Source organism: Megascapheus bottae, chromosome 20 (genome assembly GCF_031878675.1).
Source record: "Megascapheus bottae isolate mThoBot1 chromosome 20, mThoBot2.hap1, whole genome shotgun sequence".
Taxonomy (NCBI): Eukaryota; Metazoa; Chordata; class Mammalia; order Rodentia; family Geomyidae; genus Megascapheus; species Megascapheus bottae.
The window spans coordinates 39,577,982-39,604,212 of NC_143528.1; the positions used below are offsets into that span (position 1 = coordinate 39,577,982).

The window sequence follows — 26,231 nt, forward strand, 5'->3', positions numbered from 1 at the left end:
CTAGGATAACCCCCACCATCTCTATTTCTTTATCATTCCCTTAACTGTTTGAGGACTATCTTCTATCCCCCTGCTTGGCTATCACTTGATAAAGCAATTGTGATGACATTTCTAGAAAACTTACTTGTTAATGTTACTGCCCTCCTTCAGCCTGTCACCTGCAGCTCCAGTTTTTGTTGCTCGTTCACTGCCAGCCAAATCAACCAGGCTCAGTTTACCCACTTTCTCCCCAGAGGTCTGCAGAAAAATTGAATACAACAGACAACTAAAGCAGAAAGCAGGCACTCTCTACCAAATGGACTTACCTAAATATTTTTTAATTGCAAAAAATTATTTGTGCTGTATAAAACACTGTAGGAAAATGATAACATCAACCAGAAAGAAATAGAGATATAAATTCTCTGTTGCCATAGAACTTCCTTTTTTTCTCCCTAAGTCCCCATTCCTGGAGCTTAAATTCAGTGCCTGGGCATTGTCCCTGAGCCTCTTTGTGCTCAAGGCTAGAACTCTACCACTTGAGCCTTAGTACCATTTCTGGTTTTTTTCAGAATAGTTTATTGGAGATAAAAATCTCCTGGATTTTCCAGTTCAAGCTGACTTTGAACTACAATCCTCAGATCTCAGCTAATCCAGAGTGCAAACCAGTTTTCTCAGAGCTGGGGGCCTGGCTCAAGTGGCAGAGTGCTTGCCTAGAAACTGTGAGGCCGTGAATCCAACTCCACCAAAAAGAAGGAATGTAGGGAGGGAAGGAGGATGTGAGCAAGCAGAGTTAATCATCTCAGGAAAAAAAGTACCCTCCTTCAAAATGGGACTTTGTGAAAAGAAATCAATATAGTCTTCAGAGAACTATACAAAACTATTTGTTAAAGCTAATATAATTGAAACTGTGCTTAAAATATTTGTATTCTTATATATTAATTTAACTTTTACATAATAGAAAAATCCCTTTAAAATTCAACATTCTTTTTACAAGTTTTTGTCTTGTTCACATATAAGAATTCACTGGCAGGGCTGGGAAGGTGGCTTCATGGTAGAGTGCTTGTCTAGCATGCATGAAGCCCTGAGTTCCTCAGTACCACATAAACAAAAAAAGCAGAATTGGCCCTGTGGCTCAAGTGGCAGAGCGCTAGCCTTGAGCAAAAGGAGTTTAGGGACAGTGCCCAGGCCCTGAGTTCAAACCCAGGAGAAGAGGAGGAAGAGGAAGAAGAAGAGGAGGAGGAGGAGGAGGCAAAGGAAGAGGAAGAGGAAGAAGAAGAGAAGAAGACTACAACCACCACCAACCACCCTGTTATAGGGTGTGGAGTGATAGGATGTGACTGATTGGAATATGATGTAAACCTGTGTGGAGATTTAAGTGTGAACTAAAAAAGAAAAAAAAAATTTCTTTTCTTTTTTTTCAGTCGGTCATGGGGCTTGAATCTGGGCCTGGGAATTGCCCCTGAACTCTTCAGCTCAAGGCTAGTGCTCTACAATTTTGAGCCACAACACCACTTTCCAATATCCTGGTGGTTAACTGGAGATAAGAATCTTCTAGACTTTCGTGCCCAGACTGGCTTCGAACCATGATACTCAGATCTAAGCCTCCTGAGTTAGTAATCCTGAGCTAGGATTACAGGCCTGAGCCACCGGTGCCTGCCTGGCTTTTCTTTTATGATGTCAGCTACTAGATTATACCTTTCCTAGTTGTGACAGATATATGGTAATGACTGCTTTACCAAATTATATATGTAACCTATTTTATTTTTCAGCGACAAAACAAGGTATATACAGAAAACGAGTGTTAAAAACTATAGAACTGGGACCGGGAGCATAGCCTAGTGGTAGAGTGCTCACCTAGCACACACAAAGTCCTAGGTTCAATTACTTGATACCACATATTCAGAAAAACACTGGAAATGGCACTGTGGCTCAAGAAGTAGAGCACTAGCCTTGAGCAAAACGTGTCTAAGGACAGTGCCCAGGCCCTAAAACTTTCCTTTAAAACATATATTTGTATTGATTTATATAAAACATATTAACCTATATATTCATATAAAATACATTATTCATATTAAATATGCATTTGTATGTATTTATAAGTAAACATGCTGCTAACAAATGTATATTCCCAAATCAGATTTCTTTTTATTAGAAAAGACTTCACTAGTTCTTTGTTTTATGCTCAAAAGGAAACAGGAAACAAAGAACTACTGTTATTATTGTAGTATTGCTATGATAATAACAAAAAGAGGGGAAGGAAGGAAAGGTGGAAAGAAGATGGAACAGTGGAGAGGGAGGAGAGCAGGAAGAGAAGAGGGAAAGGAAAGCCCTGTGAAAATAGAGCCCTTTGACAGAGTGATTACTTTAGCTTCTGGAATTTGAAATTGATGTGTTGTGAGCTGGGCATCATAAGAAATATACAAACCTTTGCATAAAGAGAGAGACAACACAAGTACAGAAGTCAACATGGAAGTTATCACAGTAAAGCTACTCAGGAGGCTGAGATATGAGGACTATGGTTAAAAGCCAGCTTGAGCAGAAAATTCCAGGAGACTAATTGCCAATAAGCTACTCAGGGAAAAAACAAAAACAAAAAACCTGGAAGTGGCACTATGGTTCAAGTGGTAGAGTATGAGCCTTGAGTACAAAGAAGCTCCAGCACAATGCCCAGGCCATGAGTTCAAGCCCCAGGAACAGGGCCTTGAAAACAAAAAAGAAAGTTCTCACAGCAACAGAGTACTTATATCTCTGACTCAGTTTACTCTTTACAAGGTTCTAAACCAAAATAAAGTCATTTTATGATACAGTTCCCCCAGTGCAAATTATACCTTCTATTTCTCCTGTTAGTCAAAAAGTAACATTGCAAATGCAGTGTGAGTCACTAACACTCACACCATGACAAGCTGCTGTGGCAGGGGCAGGCTCATCAGCTGGTGTCACTTTGGCTCTATTTTACTGGAGACCATAGCTGTGAGCTAAAGACTACATTCCCTTGCAGCTAGGGTTCAGGATGGAACCTAAAGCCTATCAATCAAAATCCTGTTGCTCAAGACCTTACAGCAGAAGTGAAGTAGCTCCCTTTTACCTTTTTCATGAAATCTGAGGTTTTCCAGCACAGTGTCATTTCCAAGGTACCGGAGGCAGATGCCCTATCAGAAGCAAGCTCTTTATTCCTGCTTTCTGATTTAAAGCTATGAGTATATCATACTCCAGAATTTCCTCAAAGTAGCCCCATCCTATCAGACCAGACCTGGATATTAGTCTTAGATATCTAATCTAGAAGCCTAAGCTGTTACAGTAAATGTGTAAGTCCTTCATTCCCTATACTAAATCCCTTTCTATTTACCTACAGCGACTTCTGTTTCTGTCCTGATTCCTGATTGATACATAAGGAACTAAGGTCTTTCAGTCATCTGACATCCAAAGAGAAAAGGGTAAGCCATAACCATTTTAGAAGAATACAAGTCAAGCACATGAACACCTACCCCGGACTTGACATCACAGAGCGTGTGTGTGAGGGTGATCTTGAAGACAGCGTGGGACCGGCTGCTCTCCTCGTTCATGTTGGTTGCAGCAACTGTACGTGACTTATTCCCCTCAGACATCAGAGACTCGATATCCTATGTGGAAACAGGCCACAGACATACATCTCATGATTTGTATAATAAGCTTTTAAACTCCCCAGCGCTATGAAATGCATCACAAGTTTCACTACTTAGTCAGCAACATTTGTAGTTTATAGGCCCCACAGAAACCAAAACTATCTCCGAAGATCAACTACAGTAAAATACTTTCTGTAAGCACAGAAAAATAGTGGCAGTTTTAACTCAGAAATAGACAAATATGCAATGCCAATACTAATCTACTTTTGAAATCTGATTGGCTCATATCCATAATCCCATCATTGTGGAGAATAAGGCAGTATAATCACAATTTTTTAAAAAGGGTGAAGAAAGAAATCTGAAAAACCTAAAACGTTAATTATCAAAAACTAGAAGTTTATTTTTAAACAAACTAGATAAAATAAGCATACATATATGCACACTAAAACAAAACAAAATTGTGTAACCCTGGCTATTGCAGTGACAGAGGTAGGAAGATTAAAGTTCTTGGCAAAAAGTTCACAAAATTCTCAATCAATCAAAAAAGTCTGGGTATAGTAGCACATACCTATCTTTGCAACTATGCAGGAAGCATAAATAAAAAACTGAAGTACAGGATGGCCCTGGCATAAATGAGAGACCTTATTTGAAAACTACCTAATATGGAAAGGGTTGGAGGCATATCTCAATTAGTTAGACTGCCTACCTAAAAAGTACACGATCCTGAGTTCAAAGCCTTTGTATCACCAGAAAAAATTTACAAAAAAATAACATGTAACCCAGGTATAAATTACTATACATCTTCTTAAAATTTTAAACATCAAGAAACTGATTTCTGGCATATATTTCTAATGGATTGATATTACTGTTAATAAAAAGAATATAAAATGAAGATTATGAAGTTTACATGCTTATAAATGTTATAAGACAGGGGCTGGGAGCGTAGCTTAGTGGTAGAGTGCTTGCCTAGCAAGCATGACGCCTTGGGTTCAATTCCTCCGTACTACATACACAGAAAAGCCAAAAGTGGTATTGTGGCTCAAGTGGCAGAGTGCTAGCCTTGAACAAAAAGCATCCAAAGACAGTGCCCAGGCCCTGAGTTCAAGCTCCAGGACTGGCAAAAAAAAAAAAATATATACAGGAAAATGCTTGGAATGTTTGAGCATTTTTACTATCACAAATAAAGCATGTATAAAAAACTAAAAAAAAAATATTGTAGGCTCTAAACAGCTTATTCAATCAGTCTGAGATTTTGTGTCCTTAGTAATACAACAGAGCTATAAAATCATTTACTTAGGCTAGTGAATACATAGCTCAGTGGTCGAGCATTCTCTGGTATGAGGAACGTGTTTATTGCTCCCAGGATCACAAAAAATATAACTAAATCACTTACCATCTAAGCATCTAAGAATTGATATGTGTGAAAGAGCCATTGAATTGCCTTCTATCACCCAGGTTAAAGAATCCTATCTTCAGGGGCCAGGAGTTTGGCCTAGTGGTAGAGTGCTTGCCTAGCATGCATGAAGACCCAGGTTCGATTCCTCGGTACCCCACATACATAGCAAAAAGCTGGAAGTGGTGCTGAGGCTCAAGTGGTAGAGTGCTAGCCTTGAGAAAGTCCAAGGACAGTGCTCAAACCCTGAGCTCAAGCCCAGGACTGGCAAAAAAAAAAAAAAAAAGAATCCTATCTTCAGTTCACTTCAGCTGATTCTATCTTTCGCTTTACACACTGTGGCAAAACTGAGACTACATTTCCCAGATACCCTTGCAGCTAAGCCTGGTCATGTGATTAAGTGTCAACAAATAAGAAGCAAAATAGAATATAAATAATCTGGGCATTTTCCGTAAAGGAATAGGCATGTATCACCTTAGCTGTAAGAATATCTTGAACTATGGAAACACAAATATTACTACAATTCTCCAGGTGAGATGGGAAAGCAATCTAGGCCCCTAGTAACTCCAAGGAGCTACCATGCTACCTGGCTACCTCCAAAAGCCTTGTTTAAAGTCAGCATTCATTCTTTCACCCATTCAGGCAGATATACCTACCATATGCCATATAATTTCTTGGCACTGAGGGTACACAATAAACAAATCAGACAATAATCCACATTTCAAAAACTTAAATCCTGTCATATTTCTATTTGAACACAATCATGAAGTGACCTACACACTCTTAAAAAGTCAGAAAACGGGGGGAAAACCAAGAACAGGTGGGGGGGGTGGGGGGGAGAGTAATGGGTACCAAGACATGTGAAAGGGTATCAATGCATGTGAATTAATGCACCTTCTATCTGGCAATATCATGTAACCCTTTTACTAATTACAATAAAAAAAAAAAGGAAAAGAAAAAAAAGTCAGAAAACGGGGCTGGGAGTTTGGCCTAGTGGTAGAGTGCTTGCCTAGCATGCATGAAGAGCCGGGTTCGATTCCTCGGTACCACATACATAGAAAAAAAGCCAGAAGTAGTGCTGAGGCTCAAGTGGTAGAGCTCTTGAGAAAGCCCAACGACAGTGCTCAGGCTCTGAGTTCAAGTCCAGGATTGGCAAAAAAAAAAGTCAGAAAACCAAAGAAGTCTACCTTCCTGCATAAATGAAAAGGATTAATGTTTAAGTACTTCTAACACAATAAACAAAATGCCTCAAAGGAAAACCATTGACTATGAAAAAGGTAGAAGAGAGCCACAGAATGAAATAACAAAAAATGAAATTACTAGATCTCTTCTGAACCCTCTTCAGATCATTAAGTAAGTCTGAACAACACCAGGGCTTCATTTAAAAGCCTCATTATGATTACTTCTGGCTGACTAATTAGTCTCTACTATCTCATTTTTTAAGAATTTTTAATAAGTAATTTATTAAGTCTAGTTAATGTAAACTTAAAATTTCAAAGCAACAAACTGAACAGTTAAAAGTTGCACTAAGTAGTTCTAAGTAGTGCATATGAAAGATGCGATTACCTTATAGCTTGTAACAGCCAATTTAGAAAGTCCATCCACATAAGGCCCCAGCACACTGTGCTCTCTAACTTTCAGTGTTTGACGGCTTCTGTTCATGAGGAAAAAAGCAGTAATTTATTAACAATAAACTCTCTTTAATAGGAGTCAGTCAGGCTTCGCAGAAATAATACTTAATTCAAGAAAGTTCCCCAAATAAACAAAACCAAAGAACTTGATCCCTACAGAATTTAAAGCAAACTTTAAAATCTCTGCTGAGGAAACAGACTTGGTAATGTGATGAAATACCACATCACTCAAAAGGGTAAGCTGTGGGGCGTCCACTTACTACCACAAAGAATGCAGAGTCAGATAAATAGGAACAATCATCTTGTCATATCACAGAATGCAGCACAAAGATAGAAACTGAACAAATGTTAACTGTGCAAGAAAAGAAAATGACAGACCCAGTTCAGTCATGAACCAAGATGAAGGAACAAAAACAACAAAATGTACTTAAAAGATTTGAAAACACTACTCTGGGCCTATCTAAGGCTTTTCAGGTTGAGTTAACGTCTGAGGGTGAATAAAATCTATTCACTTATCATACTGAAAGACTAAAGGTAGGGAATACTATTGTCTTTTCAATGAATTTAAGAACTGTTTCAATAAGATGGAAATCAAATATTCATTTACAATTAAAAAGAATAAACCTCTTAGTTACTAAAGATATGGTAAATCCAGCAAAAGAGATCTACCACACACATAAACAGCACACACTGCCCTCCAACCCTCTCAAACTTTGGGGTAACTATTCAAACAGGTGACCGCTTTACACTCCACATTGGGTGCAAACTGTGTCCTATACAGGCGTGACTCTCACCTAACACAGAATTCCTCAAGTGTCTGCCATGGAATCTTCTACTCTGAACAAAGTCAGTCATTCCCCCTTGGTTCTCTATTTTATGTCAGCCTCTCCCACCAGTGAAAAGTAAGCCACACTATGCTACGATGACTTGTCTACTAATCATTCTGTCCATACTGAGTACTTCCTCTGACTTGCATGGTGCCTGGCTCAACAAACATTTGCTCAGGAAAAGTAATATATTTTTATGAAAAATACAAATTCAATCTTCCTAGAAAGGATCATTATCTTTGTCAAAGAAAGTTGCAAGGAAGAACTGAGAGGTTCTCTTTCTTTTGATTGGCTGATTCTCAAATCATCTTTTCTTGACTGTGTTCTTCATCCAAACATAATAACTCACTCTCCCCCTGGCCTCTGTAAACCTCAGCCCTCTGCGGCCCCCCAGCCTTATTAATACTGTTTTTTCATGGCTAGAAACAGCTGTGGCCATCACCTGTCAATCTCTCTCTCTCTCCCTCTGGAATCTATACAGTGACCAGGGCTCCTCAGTCACCATCCACTCTCTCTGCCATACATTCCACTATGGCTGCAGGTTAGTGCATCACTGCTGAAAGACCTCTGATGACTTAGAGCCACTTCTCCTTCAAAGTCAGTGTCAAGAGATCATAGGCACAAGAAGGTTTAAAACTATCTATCTCAAAGACCAGGTTCCAAATATCCGCTTATGCCCTTTCCTCTCCTCACAGCTTACATACCAATCACTGAATTCCATCTAAATTTATTGGCTTACAAATTTTTAGAGGGTACCAGATGTGCTGATACTAAATGACTACTTCTCACTATATATTTTTTATTTGTGGCTATGGATGAGTCTAAGAATATATGATAGTGGGACAGCACATGCCCATTCAATACCTCTGCCTGCTCTAAGTGCCTCTCTCATAAACTCTAATCCAAAATGGACTGTAGAAAGCTATACTAAGTTATTAAAAATAATCACAGCCATGAGCAGGTAGTTCAATCCTAGTCCTAGCTACTCAGGAAGCTGAGATCTGAAGATCAAGATTCAAAGCCAGCCCAGGCAGAAAAGTCTGTGAGACCCTTATCTTGAATTAACAACCAGAAAACTGGAAGTAAAACTATGGCTCAAAGTGGTAGAGGGCTAGCCCTGAGCAAAATGAGCTTAGGGACAACATCCAGGTCCTGAGTTCAAGCCTCGTGACTGACTAAATAATTTAAAAAATAAATAATAAAAAATACAATGTGCCAGGCACCAGTGGCTCACATCTATAATCCTAGCTACTCAGGAAGCTGATTGATATTTTAAGATTGCAGTTCAAAGCCAGCAGGATGAGAAAGTATGTAAGACTCATGTCCAATAAACTACTCAGAAAATGATGGAAATGATACTGTGACTCAAATGGTAGAGCCCTAGCCTTGAGCAAAAGCTCAGGGATAACACCAAGGCCTTGACTTTAAGTCCTAGGACCAGCAAAAAAGATCAAAAAAGAAAAAGAAAGCCTACAACTTGATGATTCTTTACTGGAGTTCAATATTTGAATTTCATTTAAGTGAACTTAGTCTCTTTTAGCCCACAATATTTCAACACTAAATTCTTAGTTTTTACCCTTTGGGATCAAGAAGATCTCGAACTTTTTCATTGTAAATTTCCATGTAGGACACTTCTACTTTAAAACTCTGCTCTTCGTTTTCCTCCTTCTGAGTTCTTTCAAAGAGTCCACTGCACAGTCGTGGGATTAATCCAGGCTGATCACTGGTGCCCATCATGGTGTAAGATTTTCCAGACCCTGAAAAGTCAGAATTTTCTCTTTCAGAAGTTTCTAACCCTCTTTCCATTGCTCATAATAAATTCCTAGCACTTAGCAAAGGCCCAAATTTCAGTAAGAAATTCTAATACAATGAGACCAAAACATACAGAAATTTTCCTATTACACAGATGAAAGTCAAAAGCAAACATACTTCAGAAAGGAAAAAACCTACCTGAATCATGTTTTTAAAAAATACCTGGACGGGCATGGTAGCCCATGCCTGTAATCCTAACTATTCAGAAGATTGAGATGTTGGTTCAAAACCAATGGCACTAAAGTTCAAGAGACTCTTATCACCAATTAACCACCAGAAAATCAGTAGTTCAAGGGATAGGGCAGTAGCCTTGAACTGAAGGGACAGTGTCCAGGCCTAGAGTTCAAGCCCCATGACCCACAAGAAAAAAAAAAAAAAACCCAACAACAAACCTAGCTGCTGAGAAGGCCGAGATTTGAGGATCACAGTTCAAAGCCAGCCCAGGCACTGAAGTCTGTGAGACTTTTATCTCCAATTAACCACTGTGGCTCAAAAGGTAGAACACTAGCCGCCTTGAGTTAAAGAGCCCAGAGTTTAAAAAAAAAAAAAAAAAGGTTTGAAAAGTCTAGATAATTAATACTGTCACACCTGCTCCAACCACTAATCACAGCACAAAAAATACAGGCTATTCCTTCAGGCTCTAATGCAAATTAACTCACTACCCCTCTGGCAACAATGTCTGAACCAAAGAATAACCTTGTTTTCTCCCATTATAATAGAAACATCTTTATTTTTAAAAATCAGAAGTTGAGGCCGGGAGTTTGGCCTAGTGGTAGAGTGCTTGCCTAGCATGCATGAAGACCCAGGTTTGATTCCTCGGTACCACATACATAGAAAAAAGCCAGAAGTGGAGCTGAGGCTAAAGTGGTAGAGCTCTAGCCTTGAGAAAGTCCAAGGACAGTGCTCAGGCCCTGAGCTCAAGCCCAGGACTGGCAAAAAAAAAAAAAAAAAAAAAAAAAATCAGAAGTTGAGCATTATGGGATGTCTGTAATCCCAGGATTCAGGAAGCTAAAACTGGAATACTGCAAATTCACAGCCAATTTGGGCTATTGAGCCAACACTGTGAAGGAAGTAAACAAAGAAGGACAGAAACAAGGAAGAAATTCAGAAGATAGAGGGAAAAAAAATTGAATCACCATAATCTTACTATCCAGAACCAGTAACCACCAGTAACCATTAACATTCTGTCTGTTGCTTTCCTGTTTCCACAATAGTGATGTTGCAAACATGCTTTCCATTTATATATGAGCTGCTTTTGTCACTTCATCATTGCCTGCTTCCCAGGCCCCAGGCCTTTCTGAAGTACAGATGGCAATCTGTAGTGACAACCTCACTCTGTAAGACAGGTCTGTTTCTGAAAACATTTTACAGTTGAAGAGACTGAGGGTTTTGAAGAAAGTCCTGCCAGAGACAGGCATGAGCTGGCATGGCCTTACTCAGAGCTTCTGCTCTCCTGTTGAAGAAGCCATCTAAACACTGTCCTGTGAAGAGTAGTTTCTGGTGGGATAAGCTGAACAATGTACTCTTATAAAACAAATGGTTCACTGTATATTTTCTGTCCTTGACCACAAAGACACAGAAACTAACAAGCTCCTTCCAATATAACCAGTCAATACTATCAAGGACATTCCTTTGAGCCTGGACTTGGCCAGTGATTAGTCTAAGAGTTATAACTGTGTTTTGAAAACAGTTTTCAAAAACTGAGCTGAGTGCCAGTGGCTCACGCCTAGCTACTCAGTAGGCTGAGATCTAAGAATTTTAGTTTGAAGCCAGCCTGGACAGAAAAGTCCTCATGAGACTCATCTCCAATTAACTACTCAAAAAACCAGAAGTAGGGCTGTGGCTCAAAGTGGTATGCACTAGGTTTGAGCAAAAGAGCTCAGGGACAGTGCACACACTGAATTCAAGCCTCACAACTGAAAAGCAAGCAAGCAAGCAAGGAAAGAAAGACAAGAGAAAGGATACACGCTAATTTTATTATACTCATGTAAAAAAATACCTTATCACCTAACTTTGTAGTACTTCCTAAAAAGGAATAAAGAATAAACTCACAGAATCCATATTATCTAACATTACCTGTCTGTCCATAGGCAAAGATACAAGCATTATAGCCATCAAAAGCATTCTGGAGGATGCTTTCCCCGAGGCACTTGAAAACATCATCTTGGCCTTAAAAAAAAAAAAAACATTGAAAGGAATGTTTTAAGTGAAACAACATACGAACAACTCAAAAACCAAACAGAAATCTCAAAATATACAATCAATTTATTGATCTCCAAACACAATTTCTAAACTTGATAAGTACTTCTGTTCTTCAGGTTATTTCTAGTTAGTACAGGAGGGAAAATGGGTAAAGCATTCCCTAAAATCCACACTTAAATTAATGCTAACCAAGTAGCCTCCAGAATGGTTCATGTTTATTAATACATGAAACTTATACTTGGAATCTAGGTGTGCCTGGATTTAACTCTATATCACTCAGTTAATGTTTATATTCCTTGGGTACCAGAGTTCAGAAAATTCATATATGCTGATGCCTTCTTTCTCCTTTCCCAACATTTAGACAAGACTGCTTAGAAACAACTAATATTAATAGTTAGGAATACAGGGCCGGAAGCTTGGCATAGTGGTAGAGTGCTTGCCTAGCATGCACGAAGACCGGGGTTCGATTCCTCTGTACCACATACATAAAAAAAAAAGCTGGAAATGGTGCTGAGGCTCAAGTGGTAGAGTTCTAGCCTTGAGAAAGTCCAAGGACAGTACTCAGGCCATGAGCTCAAGCCCAGGACTGGAAAACAAAAAACAAAAACAAAAATAAAAAGACCCCACTACATTGAAAGATACCACCATTTCTATGAAACACCCCTCCTGTACTGTTTAGTGCCAGGCGGCTGTATCCTGTTACCTGCATACTTTTCTCGGACAGACTCATCCATGGACCAGAAACAATGATCATAAGCAAACACCTGTTGAAAAGTGAAAACGTCAGTATACAGAAGGAACATGCATGTTAACCTGTGAAATAATTAATGTCAGCGCACTCAAAACTGCTCACAGTAGTGGCAAAACAATATCAGGACTTGTTTTTGTTCTTCTCGTGTGTACGTCCTGGTGCTAGGCTTGAACTTGGAGCAGCTATAGCTGCTGACACTCTCTAACAGCTGAGCCACCAGTTCCAGCTTTATGCTGGTTAGAGATGCGTTTCTCAATTTTGTCTGCCCAGGTTGGCTTTGAAACCTGATGCTCAGACCTCACCCTCCTGAGAATCTAGGATTTTGGTGAATCACCATACCTGGCACAAAGTTAATATTTACATGGTGATATTAGTGATCTTTAGGGCTTTTTTGTATTGCATAAATCTTGTTTTGTTTCTGTAAACAAAGAAAATAAAGATGTCTTTAAAAAATAAAATTAAGAGATGCTCACTACTATAAGAACCTGGCAGGATCAGCTGCCAAATTGCTTTTGTTTTTGTAAATGCTTAACCTGCTCGACCTCCTGTGGGTGGTTTCACCCTTGTGGTTATTGACTGCAGGCATCATAAGATGACGTCATATGGTGACTACCACCTGCATGTGGTGTTTACCTTTAAAAAGCTCAGCCCCACTGAAGGTCAGGGCTGCTCTCAATCAGCCTGAAGGTGGAGAGCAGACACTGCCCTTAAACTGGCCTCCCAGCTTGGTTCACTGAGTGCTGGTGATTCTATTGCTGGTGGGGATGTTCAGGGCCCTCCAAAGTAGGGATATTACAACTACAGCCTGCTAGAGTAACTACAAAATAGTGTATTTCTTAAAGTGTAATATACCTAAGATCAAAAACTTTTTTTTTTTTTTTGCCAGTCCTGGGCTTCAGCTCAGGGTCTGAACACTGTCCTTGGACTTTCTCAAGGCTAGAGCTCTACCACTTGAGCCTCAGCACCACTTCTGGCTTTTTTCTATGTATGTGGTACCGAGGAATTGAACCCGGGTCTTCATGCATGCTAGGCAAACACTTTAACCACTAGGCCAAACTCCCAGCCCCCATCAAAAACTTTTTAACATATTGGTGAAAAGGTTATGGCTGCCTGCAATATGATTACACATTTACACAAGAGAATATGCATCAAAAGTAGGAAGAAAAATATGTACGGGAAGAATATTAGGAAAATATTAGAGGATGAACAATACCAAAACACAGTGTATATCTGTGAGAGAAGACAGTAAAATGAAATTCACTCAAGATGCTAAGCAATGGGATGGGAAAGCGAGAGTAAGTAAGTAGCCAATCTGTATAAACTACTGTATATCGAAGGGTGAAATGCCATCATGAAACCTCTTTGAACAAACAGGGAAAAAATAGTTAAAAATAAATAAAAAAGAATACCAGAAATGTAATACAGGTCCTGTCTGGGTATGGGATGTAGTGGGGGAGGGGGAGGGCAGGTGGAGAGGGAGAAGCAGGGTGAATGTGTGAAGTGGCACAGTGACACTAGTGGAGATTGACTGGCTCAGGAAGTGGGAGGGTGAATGACAGGCATGGGGTCAGGATCAGGGTCTTGTCAATGTGACAAGGTGTATGAAACCTCTTGTACAACTAACTGATGCAGATAAAATTGTACAAAAATAAAAATAGATAAATGATCACCAGTGGGATAAAATAGATTATTTCCATTTTGATCTTTTGCTTATGACCAAAACATGAAATCATTCTTTTGCAATAATTGTATCTTTCAAACCTCTTTCAATTTCTAAATGGTTTATCCATTTATTTGTTTTGTATATTTTGCTTGTTTGTATATTTGTTGAGGTTGGAACTCACAGAGTCTCCCTCACCTGCTGGATGCTCTACTATTTGAGCCATGCCTCCAGTCTTCTCTACTTTCAGTTACTTTGTTGCTTTCCCAGGGTGACCTTTGACCAAGACCATCCTATCTATGCCTCCCACACAGCTGGGATTATGGATAATGAGCTACCACACTTGGCTTGCATCTTTTTATATTCGTTTTGGCTGATCCTTAATTCGGAGTATTTATGGTTTACATGAATGCTTATGTTTCCCTCTCCCCATGGCCCCTTTACGTGACCAGCTCACGCTGCCATTCTGAATGCTGGTGTTCCGGGCCCAACGTCTCTCCTCCCTCCTATTAACACAAGCCTCAGCTCAGTGGTGGTGGCCAACATTGTCTCTGCTTTTTTAAGCCTTCAGTCAAGGAGGCGCCTCACCCACATCAGTTTTCCCATGGTGAAGTTGGCTGTAGTCCTCAACCATACAACAGGGCTCTGTTGAACTTCATTTTTGGGAACCTGTGCCTAATTCCAAAGCCTACTATACTATCTCAGCTCAGTTTCTTGACAGTTTTTGGAGGTGCTATTTGCATGACAAGAGAGATGGTTTTAAGTATTTTAAGATTTAACTGTTCCTGTCCTGTTCTGTATTTAGCATTGTCAGAGTCAATGTTTCAATGTGAACTCACAAGGCTATCTGGATCAGAAGTACAAAAGTTAACTATTGTTAAGAAATTACACTGACAGTAAATTAATTCTGCCTTTCCCTATCACTTCCTAAAATTAGTTCAATATGAAGTGGGGAAAGGCCAAAAGGGAAGGGAATTGGGAAAAAGAGCCAGTTTTGCTCAAGCAAGATTTTTTGCTTATGCCTGAGCCAGAATTGAAATAAAAAATAAAAGTTGCCATGAGACTTGTGAGCTCCCAGGGATGGGATAAGGTCCCTGAGAAACTTAGTTCAAGCCTTGCATCAGGAGATGCCAGCAAAGGATACAAGAGTCCTAGGAGGGTCCCAGGATGCCAGCTAAAAGGAGGCAGAGAAAGATCCCATCAGCACTTGAGGCTGAGAGCTTACATGCATCTGAACAGGAAGGGTCTGAATTCCCTGTTCTTTGTGAGCAGGGGAAAGCAGGGAAGGTGCTGGCTCCTAGCGGGCTCCATAGGTAGGCAGAGCTAGAAAAGTGAGGCCAGAAGTTTGCAAAGCAGGGGCTGTGTGGTTGACAAATCCCAAGAAGAGGCAGAAGCCTCACAGCCTAGAAAACCCACGCCCAGGCCCAGTCCTGCCATGCAAATTGCTCACCCTTCGCCTTTTCCCAGAGCTGAACATCAATAATACATCTACCCACATTGCTGGTTCACTAGAAGTCATGCTCCGATTCAAAGGGAAGCAGGAGGAAGAGATGGAAGGCAGTCACAAAAAACTGTGCATCACGATGCCCAGTGAGGGCCACTTTCTAAACCCTACTTGCCACCCACAGTGTGGAATCACTGACATAGGATAGCATTAAAACACACACACACAATGCTCAAATTAATTTACTTCTGTTCTAGCTCTCATCCTTTATCACATTATGTAATTTAATTCTGTCTTTCACCAAGCTAAGCAGAAAGCATCCTGATTCTTTTCTTTCAAGGTGAACTGTTGTTCAATGCTTTACCACATGAGTAAACGTATTATATACCAACTTCAAAATGGCACTTTCCTCTGTTATTATTGGGTTTATCCTGATCACATTCTTTATTCTTGATCTCATTACAAAAGCTATCACTGAAGTAATCATAGCAATAACCCAGCTATGAGTAGACCTACTTCAAAGGTCAGAAGTTCAAAGGTAAGAAGCCCAGCTTGAAGAGAAGTGAGATTTGAACTCAGAGCTTAACCTGGCAGTAAGGCTCAAAAGGCCATACTGGCCAGGCACCAGTGGCTCACGCCTGTAATCCTAGCTACTCAGGAGGCTGAGATCTGAAGATCCCAGTTCAAAGACAGCTTGGGCAGGAAAGTCCATCAGACAAGTGGTGCTATGGCTCAAAGTGGTAGAGCACTAGCCCTGAGCTGAAGAGCTTAGAGCCCAGCCCAGAGTTCAAACAACCATAAAAAAAAAAAAATAAGCCCATACTGTACAACTAGGCTACACTTGCCCAATTCCACAGTCATCTAAGTTACATCAATCTCTTCCCCACAGGAGACACATTCCAAGACCCTAAGATGACGCACAGATGAAACCACAGGTGATGGGGCCGGGAGTTTGGCCTAGTGGTAGAGTGCTTGCCTAGCATGCACGAAGACCCAGGTTCGATTCCTTGGTACCACATACTTAGAAAAAGCCGGAAGTGGTGCTAAGGCTCAAGTGGTAGAGCTCTAGCCTTGAGAAAAATCCAAGGACAGTGCTCAGGCCCTGAGCTTAAGCCCAGGACTGGCAAAAAGAAAAAAAAAAAAAGAAATCATAGGTGGAACCAAAGCCCATATATGCCATGTTTTCCTATACATTAGACCTAAAATAAAGTCAATTTATAATGTAGAAGTAGTAGTAGATTAACAAAAACTAATAGTAAAGTTGAACAATTATACAATACACTGTACCATAATAAAAGTGTGAATGTGGTACTCTCCCTTATCCTTTCCTTCTTAGTTCAAACCATAAACTCAAGTTTGCCTAGGATCTCCTCCTGTATGTGAAAAGTGCCACAACTCATCTCAGAGCTGGTAATTATTCAACACTTACTGCTTATTTACTAAAAAAGAAAAATTCAATGACCTCCATGAAGTCACAGTTCTTAAAATTACTCTAGTACCTTCTAGACAATGGGTTCATAAAGTGATCAAACCCATCTTTTTCTAAAAAATAAACATTATTCCTTAAAATTAAAAAAAAATTTGTTAAGAGAAAGAAATATACACTAACAATCTTAACATGGAAATTTTTTGGTTTTTTTGTGTTTTGTGTTTTTTTGGTCAGTCGAGGGGCTTGAAGAACACTAGGTCTAGGCACTGTCCCTGAGCTCTTCAGCTCAAAGCCAGTGCTCTACCACTTGAGCCACAGTTTTGTTTTGTTTTCCTGGTGGTTAACTGGAGATAAGAGTCTCTCAGACTTCCATGCATGGGCTGACTTTGAACGTCGGTTCTCAGATCTCAGCCTTCTGATTAAATATGTCTGCCAAGTACATCTTCCTCCCTAAATAACCTCAAGTGTTAATAATGTGTCCATATTTTTAGTCAACGTTTTTCTAAACGAGTTACACCTGAACTAAAGAAAATGGGGATTTTTTTTAAGTAGTGGTGAAATTATTTCGGCACATCCTAACTGCAATTCTGTCAGCTTGGAAAAAAAAAAAAAGCCAGGTGCTTATGCCTGTAATTCTACTACTCCTGCTACTCAGGAGGCTGAGATCTGAGGATCATAGTTCAAAGCCAGCCAAGGCAGGACAGTCCATGAAACTCTTATCTCCAAATAAGCAGCAAAAGGTTAGAAATGGATCTGTGGCTCAAGTGGTAGAGTCCTAGTCTTGAGCAAAAAAGCTCAAGGACAGCACCCAGGCCTTGAGTTTACGCCCTAGGACTGCATAGTCGTGTGTGTGTGTGTGTGTGTGTGTGTGTGTGTGTGTGTGGGTGTGGGTGGGTGTGGGTGTGGGTGTGTGCACGTGCGCACACACCCACACACACACACAATCACTTTCTTTCATAGGAAATATGAGGGAAGTGCTGACCAGATATGGCTCTACACAATACCTCGAGACTGTTCAAGCCCAACCTGACTCATAATAGTATGCTCAAAGCTAGTCTGAGCTATACAGGGAGATCCTACCCTATAAAAGGAAGGGAGGGAGAGTAAAGGGAGGAAAGAAGGGAAGAAGCAAAGAAAGAAAAAAAGATTACCATATCAACTAGTCATTATTCAGAGTCCCAAATACTATGCCTACACATATTTTAGCAACAATAACAGTGAATAGAATTACAATTCAACCACAGTCTCTAAAATGAAAACAAGTCCCAAGAATGTAGATGAAATTTAACTTCCTGGAAATCCTAACTAGCTTCAAAGAAGATCCTAGTCACATCAAAAATACAGTCTTTGCATGGTTCAGCATATCTATAAGTCCCCCGAGGTAACATGGGTCATCCCAGGCCCTGCAGGAAGATGGGGACCCACTGGTTTCTATGCGTCTGGCAAAGCCATCCGAGCTGGCTTAGGTGCCAGGAGAATGAATTGGCCTAGAAAGGAGCAACCAGACTTTGGAACTACAGTTCTGTGCCAAGCTATGGCACACAAGGAATCTGTGTTGGTGTTGCTAGGAGACTGAACAGAACTGGTCAGAGTGCAAACACAGCTTTCCATAAACCTCCATCCGTTTTGTGCCAGTGCGTGGCTTTGGACTTGGGAGAAGGCTGACAGATGATTATTAACTGATGGACAGAAAATATTTTTAGCTTTGAGAAGAAAACTGTACAGTACTTCAAGAACATGCACAAACATCTTACAACAAACCAAGTCTCTTACCTTTGGCTGGCCACTGCATTCCCAGTAGATGCCACATTGACATGAAAGAAAGAGAGAGAGAACTTTAGTTTAGAAAATACTTCTTGAAAAGTGATAATATAAACATGACAAAGAACTGCAATAAAACAAAATACTACCTTTAAAACAAAATAATTGAAATGTACATTAATAATCGATTAACACGAAGTGCAGGGAATTGCAAATTATAGAAAACTAACTTGTATCTCTCCAACAGAAAAAACAGACTACCTGGACAAAATGTTCTAATTTTCCTGCCTTTTATATTTTGCCTTGTACATGACTTACTAATATTTCTTTTAAAAGATCTTCCAAGATGGGTGCTGGTGGCTCATGCCTGTAATCTTAGCTACTTAGGAGGCTGAGATTTGAGGATCACAATTTGAAGCCAGCCCAGGCAGAAAAGTCCCCATGAAACTCTTATCTCCAATTAACCATTCAAAAACCAGAAGTGGCACTGTGGCCCAAGTGGTAGAGCATTAGCCTTGAGCACAAAGAGGCTCAGGGGTAGTGCCTGGGCCCCGAGTCCAAGCCCCAGGACCAGCAAAAATAAATAAAATAAAAAGATCTCCTATGACTCCTCAGGAGAGGAAGAAGGGAGAACTTCATAATACACTGAAAGTCCTTATGAGGGCAGCCCAGAGAAACCCAACAAAAGCTGATGGTCAACAGAGGGTGAGAGGATGATGAGTACTAATGGGGCTAGCAGGAAAGGGGTGCTGGCACACAGGACAAAAGAAGCTGGATGGGGCCGGGAGTTTGGCCTCGTGCTTAGAGTGCTTGCCTAGCATGCACGAAGACCTGGGTTCGATTCCTTGGTACCACATATAGAAAAAAGCCAGAAGTGGTGCTGAGGCTCAAATGGTAGAGCTCTAGCCTTGAGAAAGTCCAAGGACAGTGCTCAGGCCCTGAGCTCAAGCCCAGGACTGGCAAAAAAAAAAAAAAAAAAAAAAAGAAGTTGGATATTGTTGAGACAGGCTGTTTGCATCTATGAAACTGAAACAAGGAAACCTCCTGGGTATGCTAGTTTTTAGGGAGAGAAAGGCAAGAGTGTGAAGAGGGACTGAAATTGATTGGAATACAGTATAAACAAGTGTGGAAATGTAGCAATGAGCTCCACTCCCCCAAGTATAACTAATATAAGCTAATAAAAAACATCTGGGCTGGGAATGTGGCCTAGTGGTAGAGTGCCTGCCCAGCATGCATGAAGCCCTGGGTTCGATTCCTCAGTACCACATACATAGAAAAATGCCAGAAGTGGCAATATGCCTCAAGTGGTAGAGTGCTAGCCTTAAGCAAAAGAAGCTCAGGGACCGTGCCCAGGCCCTGAGTTCAAGTTCCTGGACTGGCAAAAAAATTAATAATTTTCTGAGCTCAGCATGGTTGTATATACCTATAGTCCTGGCACTCAGAAGACTGAGGCAGCAAATCTAGAGTTCAAGGTTCAAGGCCAGCCTAGACTACATAGTGAAACCATATCTTAACCCTCCCCTAAAACTTTCCTTCTTATGTAACTTCATTTCAGGTACTTTTCTCTACTTTTCCAAAGCTGCGGCTTACTCTCTTATCAACATAGAACCTTCTACAAAAAGTGAATTCCATTCTAAGAACAAAAGATGCATCAAAAGAAAGACTAATTTCTGGAGTTACTACTTACAGCATCACTTAATACTTACTCCTGTACACTTGCCCTGTCACTTTAACTGGCTTACACCTCCCCAGGTACAAGAACATAGCACCATGTGTATATCCAAGTTGTGAAAAAATACAAAGAACTCCCACAGACCTGTCACCCTCACATCTCCCACTGTGAACAGTCACCACTGCTTTCCTCTCTTCTCTCCAGACATAAGTATGTACATGTACGTTTTTCCCTGAACACAAGAGAATAGACATGACCCTTCCACCCTCAGTGCTTCAGAGTGTGTAATTCCTGAAAGCGTCAGGATTCACTCATATAATCATAGTTTAATATCAAAATCAGACAAATAAAGCTGGGTGAGATGGCACACATGAGTAATTTCAACACTTAGGAGGCTAAAGCAGGAGTTCAAGGCCCATCTGGACTACATAATGACACCTTGTCTCAAAAAAAATTTTTTTAAGGAAACTGTACATGAAAATGTTTACTTTCAGTAATCTTCTTGTCTTCTTGTCCTTTTGTCATATAATTTTCCTCCAAAGGAAATAACATTTATTTGTACCAAATTACTTCAGATAAGAACCCTAAAAGAAAAACAAAAAATTTCTGGCTGCTGGCTTTTGATATAGGAGTGGGGCATGTAGTCACTGGCCTTCCAAGATTCAAACCATAAAAAAAAAATCCAGGCTCAGTGGCTCACACTTGTAATCCTAGCTACTCAGGAGGCGGAGATCTGAGGATCAGATCAAAGCCAGCCCAGGCACAAAAGTCCATGAGACTCTTTATTTTTTTTTCTATTTTTTATTGTTGGGGTAATGTATAGCAGGTAGAAGGTGCATTACTTCTCACACATTGGTACCCCTTCTCAGGTTTTTGTCCCCATTTCCCTCCTTCCAACCCCAGTGCGACTCATCTCCCATTAACCACCAGAAAAGCAAAACTAGCACTGTGACTCAAGAGGTAGGGCAGTAGCCTTGAGCTGAAGAACTCAGGGATGTTGCCCAGGCCCAGAGTTCAAGTCTCATGACTGACCAAAAAAAAAAACCAACCCTAAAACATCCTGAAAGTGGCTATGCATGTCTGCTAAGAGTTTCTTATGCCCAATGTGACATAAGAAAAAACAATTTCTCTGGAATATGAGATATGGAAAAATTTCCTGACAGGATGTATAGCACAGGTGACCACATATGCTGTCACTGTTCTGTAAGTCCTCATGAAAAAGAGAAGCACCCTATCTTCAATTAGATATAGCTTCATCAAAACCTAGCTGTAGTTAAGGAATGCAGTATGTCTGAAATGCCCCTGAAAGAGCAGGTACACAGTGCACTACTTCCTTCAATGCACCCAGAAACCCTGCAATATGCTGTTTTAAGTGGCTTCACTGACAAGTAACTTAAAGCTCAGAAAAGCTAAAAGATGGCCCAGCACACAGTAATAGGTAGTCATGGATCTTTGGTACAAAACAAGGTCTTCGGTCTCCCAAATCCACGGCCTTTCCCCACTATACTCTGGTCAAAACAGCCTGAACTGAAGAAGCATGAGCCACACATTAACAGCCACTTCTGTTAACACTGACATCTCCCAATGTATTAAATTCCTCCATTCTAATTATTACTCAACACAAGTTACCCATTGGTACTTAGTTTACTATTCAGTATACAGATGAAAACTCCACATTCTCTCTTCTTAGGACAAAAAAAAAAAAAGTATGTTACTTCAAGTTTAAATGAAGTTTTTTAAAAGTTAAAAACCAATAAATTCATAATCCAATAATATGTGACAATGGGACTAACATGCATTCAGAATAGCTTCAAAAAAACAAGCCAGAAAATTAATTACAGAGCTAAGGTTCCAGCTAGAGATTCTGGTAGCTACAACAGTAAAGCTCAAATAACTTATACAGCCAGAGGATACCTGGAGATGTAATTACAGCTCTGTACAAAAAAAATAAGTAAATTGATTAATTAAACAAAACCTTATCAAGGGATAGTTGTCATTCAGTCTAGCCATGCCTCACCGATTCCAGGATCCCTTATTTAGAAACCTCAGCTACCCAGGTCACTGTGGAGATTCAGGACGCAAAGAAAACCAGCTGCTGTCTAATCAAAAGAAATATCACAAAAAGTACAAGCCTTTTTTACTCAGCTTAGCTGAATTAATTTTGCTGTTGCTTAACTTCATTTTGAAATACTTCCTGACTTACAAAAAGCTACAAAAGCAGTGCAAAAAAATTCCTGTACAACGTTAATGACTTCTCTTAACAACAGATACAATTTCCAACTTCTGGAAATTAGCTATCAACACCAGGAGGCTATGACATCCTCATTCTAAAAAGTCAGGCAAATTCCAGTAAGTTTGCCAGGGGTATCTACTAGGTCTCCCCATTGTAACTGTTTTCCCCTTTGTGGGTGACATGTGTTTTATGAGGAAAGGCTTTGAGACAATGTAACTAGCCCGTGTTCTATTGTGCTTTCACACATTAACTTTTAGCATCGATTTGATTCCTTCCTGCAGTGATTACTAACTCCCAAATAGAGACAGGCTCATTACTGGAGATGTAAATATCATCAATTCAGATGGAGCAACATGAACAGAAGTGCTTTTTGGAAGAGGATAGGAAAAACAAATCATAGGACTACAACTGAGAAACATAGCTCAGTGGTAAAGCTCTTGAATAGCAGGTGCAAAGCCCTAAATTCTATTCCCAACCCCCACCCATTATAAGGATGTTATGTTTCAGATTAAAACTCTTACCCATAAATAAGCTATTTTCTTTATTTCTATTGGCCTGTCCTTATTACTCATTTAAATAATACATTACATCATAAAAATAAGTACAATTATAGTAGGGATTACTAAGTTAGAATATAAGAATTTAGTGGCAATTTCATGATGATGATGATCTATGTAATTTTTCATTAATACTTCTGACCATTACAAAAATAAAACTGTTAGATCTAAAAATAAAACTATACAGCATTATTCATGCATGAAATATAAAAATGCCAATAGGATGATGAATGACTGCTGTGAACTACCAAAACTAAACATTAAATCTAAGTACAATCACTTCTTTTAATTCTAAAGTTTAAGTTGGAATCCTCACAATGAGTCAGATTTAGAATCTGTTTTTATACATCCCACTGAAGTCACTCTGGTACAGATTACAAAGAGCTTCTAACACAGCCAACACTATGTAATGATGTTGTTCTTTGGGACTCAGCTGGCAGTACCAGCAACCAACAATCTGTATGATGGTCACTATTTTTCCTGTCACACAGGAATAAAGCTGGCCTGACAAAAAAAAATTAATACTCTGACTAGACTCACTGAGGACATTTCTCTACCTTTGCTTATATAGCCAACACTAAAGAGGGATAGATCACTAAGTCTGGCCCATTTTTCCCTACAACATCTCAAATATTCCATTCAGCTTTACAGAATGGTTTTTGACAGCATCATGAATAATATAGTATATGTGTGTAGAGTGTCGGATTTAGGGAATAAATTCCACCAGTGAGAATAAACCAAACCACTAGAATCTTACAGGATCTACTGGGCAAAGTTACCAGAAGTAGAGTATCTCTCTAATATAGATATGTCTCCATCAGTAGATCTAAGGAGAGCAGAAAAGTAACTGATGAAGACAACCCATTGAAATGAGAATCTGTCCTCATCTACAATAAGAAAACAAGCAGCAAGCATTCATCAAGTTCTACTACAAAATTCCTGGAAACCACTGAAGGATCAGAGGTAGGCAGGCTACAGCTAGGGCATCACTCCCCATGACACCCACAGGAGAGAGTTCTTCACTCCTGCTACCTCATCATTTCCTGTATCTCACACACTGATACTTGGACAATGCCAGGCCCTCTAACCACAACTGGTTAAGAGTAAACAGAAGAGCCGGGCACAGTGGCTCAAGTCTGCAATCCTACCTACCCAAGGGGCTGATATCTGAGGATCAAACTGTCAAGCATTGGAGAGTTCAAAGCGCACAATCATTAGTTAACTCAAGTGATCACTTGCAAATCACCTCCTGTTTATATCTGTCAGATACACATCCCAACAGGAGTTTCAATTCATTAGCCACTTTTCATCATCAGAAAGCTTAAACTCAACCAAAGACATTGATTCATTTGTGGGGTCTCTTGAAAAATATATAATATGATAATACACATTCATTCGAATAACTGCACATTCAAATAGCTTCAAATATATACAGAGACTAAAACAAGTTCCTGAAACAGACTCCAAGCAGATGAAATTTGCCATTTTTACTCCTGTAAGCACTAGTGCTTTCTAGCTGTATGAATCTGTATTTTCCTGAGAAGCTTCTGTTTCATTATTTCTGCCAGTCCTAGGCACTGTCCCTGAGGTTTTGTGCTCACGGTTAGCACTCCACCCCTCCATTTCCAGCTTTCTGGTGGTTAATTGTAGGTAGGAGTCTCATGGATTTTCTTGCCCAGGCTGGCTTTGAGCCAAGATCCTCAGATTTCAGCCTCCTGAGTAGCTAGGATTATAGTCATGAATCACGGATAGTCGTGAAGCTACTTGCTCTCAGCAGATTGTTATTTTCTTAATTAGATTCATATGACTGAATTTCTTCTTGATTAGACTGGATTTATGTGGGGAAAGTCATTGCTGAGTGAAATTGAGTAACTCTCCCTACCAGGCTCTTCCCATAGAGACCACACCACCTGAACCACCGGCCCCATGCAGCCCTCAGCTGCCATGTCCAGACCTCACAGTACTGGCCAACAGGGCAAGACTAAAAGGTTTCAAGTTACAAAAATCTTGATTTCCAAATATTAAAACTTGAAACCATCTGGTCCAAGTTCCCTCATAGCAACATCAGGTACACCTGAACCTCTAGTGTCTTCTCTCCTCTCTGTAGATGGCTGAGATATAAGTGCCAGCTCAAGAAAACGGGTGTTTTCTTGCTTTCATACACTAGTTCACATCAATGAAGACGCCATCTCCAAATGCAAGTCCTAGGTATTAAACACAGAACATGGTCGCAGTCCCCAAAACTGTACTGCAGATTCTGACTATCCAATAAGACAATCTACTTTAAGCTATCAAATCCTAAACATGGGGCCTTGAGGCATGGCTCAGCTCAACTCCAGCTCAACTCCTAGGTTCCTAAACAAGGGACTCCCAACTCAAATGTTACTGTAATAATGCCATCAGAATTATAAAGGAAAAATGTTGTCTTCATATAAGCAGTGGTAGGTCAAGAATTCAAACTGAAGTTGGAAAGAATGAAAAACTTCAAGGAAAAAGCAATGGTACACCCTGAAATGCCAGTGCACAATTGTCCACGCATGCTCATAAACATATTCATCATTAGCGTGGTTTTGTTTCATGATGCAACACTGTCTGCGGTTGAAGTCAGCTATCAGGTTGAGAAAAACTGAAATTTCAAGCTCATTACTATAATTACTCCCAAATTCATTGCTTAGCAAGACTTTGCTTGGCTTCTTTTTAGCAGAAATCAAATTTTCAAGCATTTCCTAATTATCCACTTGACTACCACAAGGAAATACAGCTTAGTTTGGTGGAGACGACTTTGTTTATCCCTTCCCTGAGATGTGGTTTCCATGCCTGTAATGTCTCTCAATCCATGAGCACGGTTTCCTCCTCAGGCATTCATTCAGCAAGTATTTATTCCAGTCCACAGACAGGCTGGCCTCAGGAAACTGGTGAAGAAGGCCTTGCTGGGCTGACCAGAACACCTGGGCTCACGTGATTCTTCCAGCTCAGCCGACTGCATAACTGATATAGTCTTGTTCCGCCCAATGAAATCCTGTTCCACTCGCCTGTACTCCTTTGACTCTTCACAGCTCCCACTGCCTCTTACCTGCCTAGCTCCCCCACAGTCTAGAAGGGGCTCTGTCCCATCTGTGCCGCCTCTTAGACTGGCATGAGTGACATTGATCAAGATGCACTGTACCCATACACTGATGCATCGAATTGAAACCCCTTTATACAACTGCTTAAATAATACAATTCTTTTTTGAATTTTGTCAGCTGGCCACTGGTGTTCACGTCTGTAATTCCATTAC

General features: G+C 40.1%; 1 protein-coding gene across 1 annotated transcript in view; it reads right to left on the bottom strand.

Moving 5' to 3' along the window:
- The window catches only part of Kif13b (kinesin family member 13B), a 139,423-nt gene that overhangs the window by 80,523 nt on the left and 32,669 nt on the right, over nucleotides 1-26,231 (bottom strand). Inside the window, exons 3-9 of the mRNA XM_090353682.1 lie at nucleotides 18,504-18,516; nucleotides 12,150-12,210; nucleotides 11,321-11,413; nucleotides 9,009-9,189; nucleotides 6,541-6,628; nucleotides 3,465-3,599; nucleotides 125-237 (exon numbers count right to left, since the gene is read on the bottom strand). Coding sequence (XP_090209808.1) covers nucleotides 125-237; nucleotides 3,465-3,599; nucleotides 6,541-6,628; nucleotides 9,009-9,189; nucleotides 11,321-11,413; nucleotides 12,150-12,210; nucleotides 18,504-18,516 — 684 coding nt within the window. The remainder of the gene's footprint in view (nucleotides 1-124; nucleotides 238-3,464; nucleotides 3,600-6,540; nucleotides 6,629-9,008; nucleotides 9,190-11,320; nucleotides 11,414-12,149; nucleotides 12,211-18,503; nucleotides 18,517-26,231) is intronic.